The sequence below is a fragment of the Daktulosphaira vitifoliae genome, unplaced genomic scaffold (genome assembly GCF_025091365.1).
Source record: "Daktulosphaira vitifoliae isolate Bord-2020 unplaced genomic scaffold, ASM2509136v1 Scaffold_5, whole genome shotgun sequence".
In the NCBI taxonomy this organism is placed as follows: domain Eukaryota; kingdom Metazoa; phylum Arthropoda; class Insecta; order Hemiptera; family Phylloxeridae; genus Daktulosphaira; species Daktulosphaira vitifoliae.
In genome coordinates, this window is record NW_026099576.1 from 31,681,362 (window position 1) to 31,696,553 (window position 15,192).

The following is a 15,192-nucleotide window of genomic DNA, read 5'->3' on the forward strand; positions in this document are numbered from 1 at the left end:
ATAATCGAATGATTAGTAATCGAGACATTTTCATAATCGAGTGAATCTCTCGAAAAATCACTCGAAGTTAAAATCGTCTGCTCGTATGATAAGAATAATCAACTATTATTATTTATCGAGAGAATCGAAAAATTATTCGAAATATGAATAAATATACCTATAGTAAATAATTATTAATTTAATTTTGCTTTTTTTATTTGTTGGTGTTTATTTATAATTAATATATTAAACTATAATTTAGGAATAATAATAACAATAATATATTAATAATGCATTATTAATAAGCGCTTTAAATAAAAGACAAGTTGTTATATTTTTTATTTAATAATTATTACCTATATTTTAAAAAAACCGATAACAAATTTAAAAATAAAAACTTAAGATGAGGTAGCAATAGCCTGCTTGACCATCATAATTAAAACACCTAATTCCACACCTAATTGATTTTTCATAAATTCACAACTAGTGAGAGAATCAGAACTCGGTAGTTTAGACAGTTCAGGACAAAACTTTGTTCTAATCGTCACATACTTCCCAAAAATGTGACAGATAAGGTGTTGCCATGAGTAGCGATTGAACGAGTTGAAAATAAGAAGACTCGAAGTCAACAATTTAACAATAATTCGACTATAATTTATGCTAAATAAAAACTTAAAAATAGTATTCTCTCGTTTCATCGTTTCATGGACATCATTCGAAATAACTTTTATTCGATTATATACATTTCAAGATCAAGAAATCATTAGAAATAATCACTCGATTATAGAATAATCACTCGATTATAGAATAATCAATATTATTTAAAAAATCAAAATTATTCTTGTTGAATGTCCTAATATTTACTTAGCAGGCGTCTCGTGTGTTTTGTATTCGGTGTATTTCTATGCATCAGCAAAAATTTGTTTAAGTGGTTTTTTAATATCAGTGAAGAATTTAATAATTCTCTAATTTGTATCCATCGGAACTAAAAATGTTTTTAGGGGATAAGATTATCTTCACTCCCTAGAATAAATGGAAGTCAATTCTAATTTAACTGTCAAAAAATTTGTTTTAAATTATTAAAAATATTATATAATAATGCCCCAAAAATATTATGTTGTGAAATTATTAAAATTCATAAAAAAATTACTAAAAACTTTTCATTTAGTCATTTAACTATTTTTATAGGAGTTGACACTTTATTAACACTATATGCACTATCAAAAATTTAGAATATAATGAATCAAAGATAAACTTTTTTTTGGTGATGCACTTATTCTATCTAATCCTAAAGTTTGCTCTTATACAAAAGTAAATTATAGGTCAGAAATTAAAATTTAAAGTTTTTGCTTCAAATTTATTTTAAGTTTTAATTATATTAAAAATATTAAATATGTATAGATAACTATTATTTATTCTTTGTATTAAAAGACAGTATAATGATGCAATATCAACCAGAATAATATAAATGAAAATGATTAAATAATCATAATGTTATTTGTCCAATTTTTTAAAGTTTTATTAAAGGTATTTAAACTTGTCTAAAGTAACAGTTTTTTCATTTAGGATACAGAGGTGTTACATGTAATATTACATGCCCTGAAGGTACTTATGGCGAAAATTGTTCTAATGAATGTAAGTGTAATAACAATGCAAAATGTTCACCGGAATCAGGTATGTGTATATGTCCTATTGGATGGAGAGGGCAACAATGTAATTTACCATGTGAAAAATCTTATTTCGGTGAAAACTGCAAACATGAATGTCAATGTAAAAATGATGCTGCTTGTAATCCATTTGATGGTAATTATTTTTAGAACTATAACTAATTTTTTATTATATTTATATCTAAATCTAATTTAGGATTGTCTGCTATCTGAATTACCCCTTTCTATTTTAAATATCAATATGTGTTCTTTAATTCTGAAACTTAGTTTAATTCATAAAAAAGTTAAAGAATAAATAAATATTTAATGAAAATTTTAAGTTAATTTTGCAGATTTTTTAAATTACTTTATTAAAATTATACCTAATCATCTAATTTTATTAAATTTTTTATTGGGAATTCATAGAAACAATGTATATCTTATAAATACTAAAAATGTTTTAAGGATCTGAAATTAATTGTAACATAATTATGTATAGTTATATTCAATTGGTAATTAAAAACATACATTATTTTTAAGATGATAATGTATTATATGATATACATGTAGCATTAAACTTTATGTTTAATATTTATTATGAGAAACCATTTAAAAAATAAAATAAAAATAGTGATACATATTATATAATAAATAATAGTAATTAAGTTTTCCAAGTAACATATTGTGTTTTTTTTTAAAGTTTAATCCTTTTTTAACTAACAATAATTTTTAAATATTCATGCTTTTCTTTTAATGTACGATGAAAAAAAAATTAACATACAATAATTGTACAGATTGGAATAGACAACTCTTATAAATTTTATTACAATTAAAATTTTACTATAATTTTTAAAAAAAATTTTGCATTCTTAAATTACATGTGGGTGTATACAGTTAGTACTATTGTATATTTATAACGCATAATCCACCTGTGCTACATACCAATTATTTATTAAATTTTTTATAACTCAATTAGTATATTATGAGTAATTTTAAAATCTGATAAACTTAAAAAAATTTTTTTAATACTATTAAAAATAAAATATATGCCTTGAACATAGTTTAAGAATTAAAAAAATGTAAAATAAAAAATCAGAATCAAAATAGTGTAATTTGTATTATATGAAAGTTATTAAAGTTGTCAGTTAGATTTGTGTCCACTCTATATATTTTATTTTAATTTTTGAGGAAAAAATTTGTTTACATATGAGTATAAGTTAATAATCCTTTGATATTTAATGTGTTTTTATTTTTATTCTTAATTTATGTGATTTTGTGAAAAAATGGTCAAGTCAAAAATATGATTTTTTAAATTCAAATCAAAATTATTTAAAAAAACTAATTACCTATTAAAACAAGATTATAATGACTAATAGGTACAGTGAACATTTTCTAATAAAGTTGATTAATACCTTAAAATAACAATTTGATTTAACCAACCTTCTCACATAAACCGACCATATATCTAAATCAATTTTTATCTAAATTAATATTCTAAAAAAAAAAAAAATAGTTATTTTGTAATTGCTTACTAATATTTTTGAATAATAAGGTACTTGTACATGCCAACCTGGTTTCTATGGGAAAAACTGTGAATTTAAATGCAAAGCTGGAACTTATGGTAGAGATTGTAAACAAGAATGTGACTGCAGTGAAGAAACAGATTCCTGTGATCCAGTAACTGGTGATTGTAAATGCAAAGAAGGCTGGAAAGGTATTATTGTTTTTAATTTAAGTTTATATTTTTATTATAGTATTAAATGTTCAATAATAAATAGATTTTTTAATTTATTTTTTAACTAGAGTTTATCTATAACTTAAATTTATTTTATACATTTTTATAACTTGTGATATTAAAAGCTTCTATCACTAGTGTTTACACCTGCAAATGTACTAAGATTTTCGCTCTGCCAAAACTTTCAAGAGAAATTAACACAAATTAGTTATAAGTTGTAAGAGCATTAATGATGTTATCTCAATTATTTACTAGGAAATTAAATTAATTTATTATTAGTCCAATTATAACATATTAATTAATAATACAAGATTTAGTATTTTATTTATAATTTTAATATAAAAGTTTTTAAAAAAATAAAAGAAAAAATTTGTCAGATTAGGAAGAAGGATATCCCAAATGGCGGTTTTTCTTAAGACTACTGCTGGTCGCACAGTATACAAAATTACCAAAAAGAGTTTATTAACTGATTTTAATCGCATTTATAAAAGGATTAATCTTCCAACATTTTTTCTTTGAATGAAATTTTGCTGCTCTTTTCTTCTTATAGATGCAATTAAAGTCAGTTAGTAAACTCTTCTTGGTATTTATGTATACAGTGCGACCTTTAGTAGTCTTAAGAAAAATCACCATTTGGGATATCCTTCCTAATGACCACTCTTTAGAATACCAGATATAACATTAATTATTGATGATAATGAGTTACCAATTTTTATTTGCTATTGTCTTTCACATAGGTAAAATAAATCTAGATAAAATAGGTAATTTTGATAATTTAAATCCATGTTGTTTATTATCCAGAACATTCTTAAATAAAATAAAAATTTTAGTTTTAATATGATTTTTCTAATGCTTATGTAATACACTTATTTTTGAAATGGGCTGATAAATAAAGATGTTGATTCTATTACCAGATTTAAAAATCGGGTAATTAAAACTTAATTTCTATCGTAAATGAAACAAATCGAAAGTTAAATCAAATAGGTAATGAATAGAACAAGTTAGTGAAAAACAAAATGCATAAACTATCTTAGGGACATTATCAGATCCTTAATTAGTATCAAGATTTTAATTAAATAACAAATCAAAAACTTCAGACACAGTGATAGAAGGAAACTATTTTAAGAAAATAGTGACAAATACATTTTCAGAATTTTTAATGATTAGAGTTTTAGATACATTTCGACATTTTTTTTTATATATTTAAGCCAAAGATATTTCTCTTCTATCTAATATAAATTTTTTGAAAATCTGACCTTTTACCTGTCCACAGGGGGGATTCAAAATAGCAACTTCTGTACAAAAATTTAACTTTTTCAACTTAAGTTTTGAAAATGTTCCGTAAATACTCTGAGCTTCAAACATGGGTTAAAATAAAGCTAATGTTATGCACTTTAAATTAATAAAAATATGAATTGATGTATCACTTAAAAAATAGGCTTGATTTAAAAAAAAACATCCACCCATTAAAAAGATTTATAAAAAATTTGAATTCTGTGATTTTGAATAGTATAAATCTATGTCATTTGAAAAATTGATTAAATTTTTTAAAAATACCTCTTTTGACCTCTCTTAATAAGGGCTCAAATTTAAATATTGATATCCAAAGTTTTATTCTGTTTTAGTGATATAATTGATATTGAAATTTAGTGACCTCAAAAACATATATTTTAACCTATTTGACAATATTATTAGATGTAATTTAGATTATATGAATTTCGCCACCTTTTTCGATTTTGGATCTCTAAGGAACCAGAAATATTCTACTAATAAATATCAAATACAAACCTTTTTGTATTAATATTTTTTTCAGGAGTAAAATGTGAAACACTTTGCCCTCGTGGTCTCTTTGGTGAAGATTGCCAAAATGAATGTGAATGTCAGAATGATAGTTCATGCGATCAAAACAATGGATTTTGTACATGCTCTCGTGGTTGGGAAGGACCAAAATGTGATTTACCTTGTAAAATTGGATTTTATGGATATGGGTGTAAAGAAGAATGTCCTGAAAAAAATTCTGGAGGTAATTTAAAATAAAAAAATTTTACGTCATTATTTCATAGTGCTCGATAAATTTACAGTAAAATAAATAGTCAATAAATTAAATATGAAAACAAATTTTATATTTTATGTAAATTATCACAATTATGTAAATGGTCCTATTTGTTCCTTTTATATCTACAATATACTCAGATAAGTAGACCCTGCATCTCTGTTCAGATGACTATATAAAACAAAATATTTAATCAATGACAGAGATTGTTTATTCTTTAAGATTACAAATAAAAATGTTCAACCAATACAATTCTGGTAGTAAGACATTTGCTTGTATCTTACTTTCTAATTTATGTATATAATTGTGTAACTCCTTTTAAGGACTTAAAAATTTAAAAAAAAGATATTTCTTCTTAGCTTTTTATTAAACTTAAAAATATTTTTTAATGAGTATTATCAATCTAAAATTGACCTTTATTGCAATTTTTACTAAGAAAATCAAGCTTGTGATCATGTAACTGGTGAATTTAAATGTCGACCTGGATATATAGGACCAATGTGCCAACATGCATGTCCCTCTAAAACTTATGGACAAGATTGCTCAAAATTATGTAATTGTGAATTTGGTGACTGTCATCATGTAACCGGTAAATTCTAAATTTTTATTTATTCTTTAAATAAATATTGTTTAATTTTTATTGATGTCCACAATATTTTTTATATTAATTGATTAGTAAATTATGTAATATTTCATTTATTTGATTTAGCCAAATCAATGTATATTTTTTCATATGTGTGTAGGAGTTTGTCATTGTTATCCCGGATGGAGAGGTTCCAACTGTTCATCTGTTTGTCCAGATGGAACCTATGGTATAAATTGTGGTCTCAAATGTAAGTGTCAAAATGGAGCTACATGTAGAGCAATTGATGGTGCTTGTCATTGTAAACCTGGATTTACTGGACCATCATGCTCAGAAGGTGACTTTTAATTATTTATTAGTTATTTTTAACAAGCTTTATAAACTTACTATCACAATTTGTCTTAGTTTGTCCTGATCAGTATTATGGTGACTATTGCATGAAAATTTGTAGTTGTCCTAATGATATGTTCATTTGCCATACAGTTGATGGATGTGTGTGCAGACAAGGATATACAGGTAAACATTATAATTGTGAGGTATTGATGTAATAATAAATTTTATAATTACAGAAAAAAACTTTATTTATAACAAAAATAATTTTTTTTTGCTTTATATTGTTACTAAAAATGAAAATCACTAATTTATATTATTATAGGTGAAAATTGTGATGAATCATTAGCTAATCGTATAATTGGTTCAAATGATGCAGAAAAAAGTTCATCAGGAACATTTGCTGGAATTTTTGTCGCAATCCTATTATTAGGTGTAATTATAATAATATTCCTCTATTATCGTAAGAGAGTTGCAACACTTAAGACTGTTATTGCACATGTACAGTATGGAGCAGATCCACATAGTATGAATACTGGTAATAAAATCATTTTATTTCAATACCATGCTTATTTGATTTAGATTACACCTTTATTATAAAAACTGAATATCAAATATTAACAAATAACAATTAATATAAAATATTTATAATTTTACAAATACCTAAAAATTTAATTACAATATAATCTATACAATAAGAAAACTGAATGTCGTTTGATTTAACTACAATTAGTGTTATTAAGTACTGGGCAATGGATATCTTGTCAATTCTATGATATGTATAGTTAAATTTATATATAAATATTTTTATTGCCATAAATAACCATTTACTATGCAATAACACCCTCTCATTTTAATTAATTTCCATAGGTAATATATACCATGAAACCTCCTTTCAATGAAAACGCTGCAAACCACACTTTTTTCATTTTATAGAGGTAAATTTTAATCTATAAAGAAATCGGGACCAATGAAAGTTTTTGTTTAAAAGAAGTTTAGTCTAATAAAGGGTTCAATGAATGACCTCATATTTTTTTGGTGTTTAGTCATACAAAGTAAATAGACTAGTTGGGAAGGCATCTTCCTTCTATGTGTAGGTAATAAGATTTGATTTTATTGTGCTGAACAGTATAGGTTTCCTTGTCCACTCTAACTCATAAAACATTTTTTCATAAAGGACATAAAATATAAATGAAATTTGAATTATCATGACATTTTAATCAATATCTAGAATTTTTCTTTAATCTAATCAAAATTCATAACAAATTAATTCTACTTGAAGTGCTTAAGGATTTAACCATGTTTGTAGTTGAGTTCTGACGTTTCGGACTCAACTACAATTGCACACTAAGCACTTCAAGTAACAAGACAATCCATGAAAGCTTTAACACATTCATAAATTAATTCTATTTTATTCATAATAATTTAGTTCTATTGGTGATTAAATTTGTTCCATATTCCAACAATTATTTTTATTATATGTCTAATAGTTTATTTAAAATTATTGCTCAAGCATGAACTAAAATAAATAAAATACATGTGTATGATTTTAATGCAAGAGGGAAGCGAAGCCTTTTAATTCAGATGGAAACTAAAAAACAAATAAGAACTTAACTATACAATTTTCGATTAAATAAGTATAAATGGATAGGATTTCGAACTTCATTTGTTTAATTGGTGTATCAAATATTTACAAATAACAATTTTTTATTAAAACGTTGTTATTCAAAAGTTAAGTCGATAACCAATTGATTAAATTATATGATTTATTTAAATGCCTATATAAAAAATTCAATATAACATAATAATATTTCAAAGTATAGTTACTATAAATACATATTTTAAAAGTTCTTTAATAAAAAATCACAATAGATAAATTTTTCTATTTTTAAATATATAAAGTGAAAAAATCTTCTTTTTCCACATCTTAATCCCAACTATTTACGTTTACTTTCTAAATTAAGAAAAACAACTTTGAAAATTTGATTTAGCTTTAATTGCCTATATTATAATCCTGGAAATACATTGTACAATTACCGTAAATAAAGGGACAAACCGCCTAATTTTTTACTTAATTAAATTGTTTTTGATTTTAAACATATCTTAAAAAAATATCTAGCGTTAAATTTGTTTTAATTGTGATTTTTTTATTATTAATTTTGCTTTTAAAATAATCCACTAATTTTTCAAAAACTATACAGATTTGTACCAAAGCGTTGTTTCTTATAATTGTGATTTTAATCACTGTCAGATATCATCTATACATGTTGTAATTATGCCACTTCTACACTATATCACTATGCTAAATTTTTTTAAAATCATTTTTATAGATTTGGACTACGTTAAAAATACATTTTTTTTTATTAATAGTTGACTAGATTTTGCTTCGCTGGGGCTGCGCCTGAGACCTGGGGCCCTACGAGCCTCACGCGTTTTTGACAGGTTGGCCTCTTTGGCCTATCCTCATAAGAAGTACACTGATTTTGGTAGGAGTACCCAGCTACGCTGGACACGATAAGTGTTTTACAGGAAAAATGTTACATTAGAAGATACGTGTAAAAAAAATATATTAAAAATTTAATTATTAAAATAAGGAAAATTTAAAAAGAGAATATAGTAAATTGTATTGGGTATAAGGTTGACATTTGTTAATAAGATATTACCCTTGGGCGTACTCAGAAATTATTTTAGGAAGGTATTTAATTTTTTTTACTTTGTTAAACTTGCTATAGAACTTTTTTTTTGTTAAAAGTTGAAGTGATTATCAAATTTTATTTTAGAAGGTGCTTAAAAAAATATTGATAGCGCTGGTTCAATGTGGGCAATTGCCCACATCCTCCTTAAATACGAACCTAGTATACATAATAATCATTAATATTCTAATTATAATAATTGTATTTATATTATAGAGTAATAACAAAAATATTCGGCAGGTTATATGACTTGGGACTATATAAAAAATTTAATTTTTATAAAAATATTGGTTACTGTATTTTATGTTGGACTGCATAGTTGTCTTAGATGGATACCAATTTTTACGATAAACTCATAGACTTTTACATCATATATGAGATAAATAAGATTATTAATACTGTACTATTCTGATAGTAAAAGTACAAACTTATATACTTATAACCTTCCTAAAATTTATACGTAACACATATCATTCCCTGATAAAATATACAGAATATAGTGGTATGTGCAAAGGCAAAATAATATCATAATATATACTCTGCGTAGATAAAAAAAAGTTCAAAGCGAAAAAAGTACAATTGAACAGTAAGCTAATTATAAAGCATAAGTTCAAACAAAAGATTTGTATAACTATAAACATGATTAAATAAATCAACAGAAAGTATCTTAATAAAAGTATGTTAAATAAACTAAACCCTAATACATAAAAATAACAAACATAATATCATAAAAAAGGATAGTTATAACAACCACAATCAATTCATATATGATAGCCATAGCATATATTAATAATGAATTGAATAGAAAATTAAATTGTCATAATAATTCTTATTTTACAAATTAAGGGTTACAATAAACATGCACAACAGAAATGAGTCAATGCCCAAATAAACACCGTGTGCGTGAACTTTAAAAAAAAAAAAGGTTGTAAAACAGTGAAAAATGAACGGATTGAATTGATTTTTGTATGATATCTAAGAAATGTCATTGGACGGTTCTTGTGAAATTTTAAAATGCTTGCGGGCTAGCAGCAAACATTTTCCGACCTTCGCCATTAATTTTCCCGGAGTTTCGTGACCGAGTACTTAGTTGAAAAAAAAAATTGAAAATCCGAGCACGCTATGTAATTTTTCCAGAAAATCTGTTTTTTCCTTGTTTTATTATGTAATAAGATAATCGATTTTATTTCAAGTTTTCGATATTTTTAGAATCTATGGTTTAAAAATAAAAATTTAATAAATGTACACATCAATGTCGCGAAAAAAATGACGTCCCTATGTGTGACGATATTTCTTGTTACACTAATAATGTTCAATTTATTAAATACAATTATGTTTCCATGTCTTTTAAAATTACAACTGCAATTTTATTAGGATCACATATAGCTCCTATTCTATTCCTATTATATATTAATGATTTTTTCGCTGTTCATTTAAATTTTAACAAATTTTAATGTGTTTACATTATTTTTATAGTATCCAACAGTAGTACATTCATTATTATTAAAAACTTCTAATACGTGTATTTGAAAATTCAAACATTTTTTTTATAGAATATGTATTATTTACATATAATTATTAATTATATGTAAATAATACACCAATAATTATAAGCCAAGATGTATTTTTAAAACCATCTTTTTATTAATCATTATCATAAAATTCTTCTCCATCAATCTTCTTCATAATGAACTCATTTAGATATTCAATACGCCATTCTTCAATATTATCTATTATTTTAATTAATCAATCTTCTAAATAGAATGTTTATATTATTATTATTATTAAAAAAACATTTCTTTTACAGATAGACTCCACTTTGACAACCCTGTTTATTCCTTTGGTACTGCTAACTCGTCATCTAGTACAGCGGATGAACATCAATCTTTAAATAATTTTCAGATTATAAATAATCTCCAAGTTAAACCAAATAATTTAATACAAGCTAGCTGCTCTTTGGTAAATGATGACAGTGGTAGTTTTGTATTACCATCAAGTAGTACTTCTATTTCCAAAAACAGAGAAGCTGATCTTAATAATCCAAATATTTACAATAGTCTGGAGGATTTGAAGTCTGAAAATTTGTATGATGAGATAGATGATAAAAAATTAGCGGCTGCAGGTATGATGTTAAAATATAATTATTTAACTAACAAATTAATTATTTTACTTAAATATAATTTCTATATTTATCTAATTGCATACAAATATTTTATAAATACCAGACAAAAGTAAAAGTGTATCTTCAATTTAACATTGGTATGTAAATAATTAAAAATTTTAAAAATTACCTTTTTATTTTATTAAAATTAATTTATTTTTGTATACATTTTTCAATAGTGTTAGTGGTCTTAGTTGTAAAAATTAAGTAATCAATATAAAACTTAGACATTTCTTAGCTTCACTCTTTCTACTGCTAAGGTATAAAAATGTTAACTACTTCTGAAATATTACTCCAAAAGTTATCGACCAGTCATTCTCTTAATTAGATCATTAACTATTAAATAAACTTGTTAATTATGTATGTTGCATTTAAAAAATAAAGTCGACACCCTTCATAAGTATAAGGGATTAAGAAATGAACTTTAAAAGAACTTTATGTTATTAGTTGAGAAAAACATAATCTTAAAAGAAACTATTAAAAATTTCATTTATTTTATTTTATTTTTTTTTTAATTATGTAGTGCATGATAAGTAAATCAACATATTTATTTTAGATTAACATTTATATAAAACATATTAGTTTAAAACTAAAATATATTAAATATTATTAGTTTTATATTAATATTTTTAATTTTAAATAATATTAGCCACTTGTGATCGATTTTTATTATACACCATGTTTATATGAACATAGATTTAAATAAATGAGCACCCAACTAACAATTTATGTATTGAATATATTCCTACACCTATGGTACGGCTTGCACTACAGTGTAGCCAAAGATTCAATATATCTTTAATATGGCACTTCTGATTCGTTAAGTTTGACATGTGACCCCTGTTATTTTAAAGTTTAGTAAATTGCTACTTTTTTTATAAATTATTGTTATTTTATGGTTGAAACTAATAATATATATATATATATTTATAAATATTATAAAATGGTCCTTAGTTATAGATTATGAAAATTTTCTTTTAGAAATTCCTTGGTCTCACCACCCAAATTTGTTTATATACATGTAAAAACGAACCTTAAAGAATTTCACGTCAATCAGCCAAGTTTAACTCGTGCCTATGCGGGGTTGAAAATTGGACAATAGGGGTAGTTTTCTAGTGTTTTGTACTTAATTCGGAAATGAGCGATCATAGAAAAAAAATTATAGAATATAAATTGTTGACAATGTTGTGAACTATAAGTTTAGTCCTTACCCCCTTTTTTTTAACTCATTAGTTTTCAAGCAAAATTTAAAATTTTACTATATTTTATCGATTTGCCGAAATTAGAATATTTACGAATACTACATTATAATTGACAAAAATTTAGAAATACGAATATATCTTTTATACGAAAATTATTTATTATTTAATTATTAACAAATTCAGCACAAAAACCGTGGTGTAGGCTTAGCACCCCCCCTCCCCACCAAAAAATTAAAAATGAAATACACCGTATCAACAAATTGATAAGTTTATAAAATTAAATCATTGCATGAAAATTTCAGCTCTATTTTTAATTAATTAATAAAAAATAAAAATATGTATTAATAATAATGAAATTAATTATGTATGATTTTAAGATTACAAAAAAAGTCATCATTATTATGACCAAATATTTATTAACTTAATGTCAATAAATTTTTTTTTCAATTGTGTATTTTCAATTATATTAAACAGTTATTAGGCGTCATTTCAGATTATATTAGATAGGAGCAAACTTTTAACCAGCCTATTATTTCATAAAGCCACTCGCTTGGCTCGTGATTTATCCCACCTGATAAAATTACTAAATTAATTTTATATAAAAAAAAATATTTTTAAAAAATTCGTTCTTGTTTACAATATTAATAAAAATAAAATCAATTTTTTAATGTTTACCCTAGTTAAAAAGATATTTTTATTTAAAACAAACAGTTAATAAAATAAATTATAAATAAATAATTAATCCCTCATTCCCATAAATGAAAGTAATGCCCCAAAAAATACAAATTTAATTAAAATTAATTATCGACATTATTAAACTTTTTTACTTAACACTATAGTAACTTTTTGAAAATTGTGTGAAACAAAACTAATTTCTTTTTTTTTTAATTGTCCCAGTCTTTCTGTTTATTTGTTAGTAAAATATTCTGTCTTTATTATTATGATATTCCAAAATTATTGGAAACAAAGAAATGTAGTCAGATGATAAATCTATCAGCTCATCAGCTTTAACATAATTAAAAAAGATATCTTTAATAGCAAAGAAGTCTAGAAGATTTAAGATAATTAATAATACTAAGTTTACTTCAGATTTGTTAAGGATTTTGTTATATTTTTAAGAGCTGATAAAATTTCCATTAAAATGGAGTTATCATTTTTAGCTGACTGTATTTGTTGTTTTTTTGAACATATTATTTTTATTGCAATAAGTCGTTATATGTGCATATGAAACTCCTATGTTACAGTTTTTTTATTGATTTCTGCCTGATAAGTTTTTTTGGATGGGTTCTTTCTTCTGCTCTCTTATCGACTGAATTCCAAAATTTCAGTGTGGCTTTTTCTACAATTGGCACATTTTGATTTTGACCAATATTCTGTTTTATGTTTTTTACCATATTTTACACAAATAGATTTTTTTGAGTATGTCCGAATGACTAACAGTTTTCACAACTTATTGGTTTTCATAAAAATATTCGTTTTTATTTCATTTGTCCATTTTTTTGGTAGACTAAATGAATCATCTGTACTACAGCCTGATTAATTATAATTTCATTTTTACTAATATCATATATGATGTTTATATCCTGATTAACTTGTTGAGTTCTCAACTATTTAATGCTAGCTTGGAACTCTACTATCATTTCTCTCAATGATTCATTTTCCTTATGTAATAAAGCCAATACCTTTAATTTGGTTTAGTTGAGTAGTTTTATTTTCTTACAAGTCCATTGTTGACGAAAAACAACATTACGAGCTCTCTGTTGCATGCAGCCTAACCTAGTTAAATATGTTGATACACATATTACTTTTCTGTAATAAATGATATAATTTTTAGTATACAATATTTATTAAACAATACGTGCATATTCAATACTACGGCGAATATATTATTAATATTTTTATTTTTCAATTAATTATAATAGTGAAAAGTGAACGATTTTAAAATGACATTAGTTCTTAAGAGTAATTTTTAAAGAATTTCTATATTTTTAAATAGATAACTATGTAGGTATATCTTATTTTGTTTTTAGAACAAGAATATGATCACCTAGATTATCAGCGACCTAATGGAACATGGAAACCACACTACCAAAGAATGTCTTCCACTCTTAAAGACAGCAAAAAAAATATAAATAGTGATTCTTAACAAACATGAATAGTGTGCCATATATATTTCTTAAAAGACAAATAAAATAATATCATTAAATGCAATAAATTTGAAATTTAAAAAAATAATTTGATTATAAAGTACTTTTTTTATGTTAATTTATATGGTTAAATTATCTTTATTAATATTTTATTTATAATTTTTTTTTTAATATAATGGCACTACTGTGATAATTAATTTAATATACCATTAATTCCAAATATTTTATATTGTAGTTTTAACATTCGAAAAAATGTATGGAAAACTGTATATTAATGATTTATTTAATTTTTTTAACTATGAATTTTTATTGATTTTTATCATCATATACATATAATACATTAATAATTGAACATTAAAATTTTTTAATTAAGTAAAAATTTTATTTAATTGAATTTCCTTAGTAATTTTAATAGTCTATTGTATACAATTTATTTTTCAAATATTTATTATCAAATTTGTATTTAATTTTTTTAATTATTATAAATTTTAAAAGATAAATTTGTTTTCAAATATTTAATGTACAATGCATAAACATTAAATTAAATTTTATATGCATGTATTATTTTTACTTTCTTGTTTTATTTATAATAATGAGAAATGGTGTATGAATTAGATTAGTAATAAAACAGTAGTGAATATTGCAAGCCATCAGTAGTTCAAT

General features: G+C 23.8%; 1 protein-coding gene across 1 annotated transcript in view; it reads left to right on the top strand.

Moving 5' to 3' along the window:
- Positions 1–14,767, top strand: part of LOC126907873 (protein draper-like) — a gene marked incomplete at its 5' end in the record, with an annotated part of 40,995 nt that extends 26,228 nt beyond the window's left edge. Inside the window, 9 exon segments of the mRNA XM_050689518.1 lie at positions 1,546–1,782; positions 3,178–3,339; positions 5,174–5,383; positions 5,850–6,002; positions 6,157–6,333; positions 6,402–6,512; positions 6,652–6,864; positions 10,827–11,141; positions 14,413–14,767. Of these exon segments, the coding sequence (XP_050545475.1) occupies positions 1,546–1,782; positions 3,178–3,339; positions 5,174–5,383; positions 5,850–6,002; positions 6,157–6,333; positions 6,402–6,512; positions 6,652–6,864; positions 10,827–11,141; positions 14,413–14,528 (1,694 nt within the window).
- Positions 14,768–15,192: the final 425 nt, after the last annotated feature.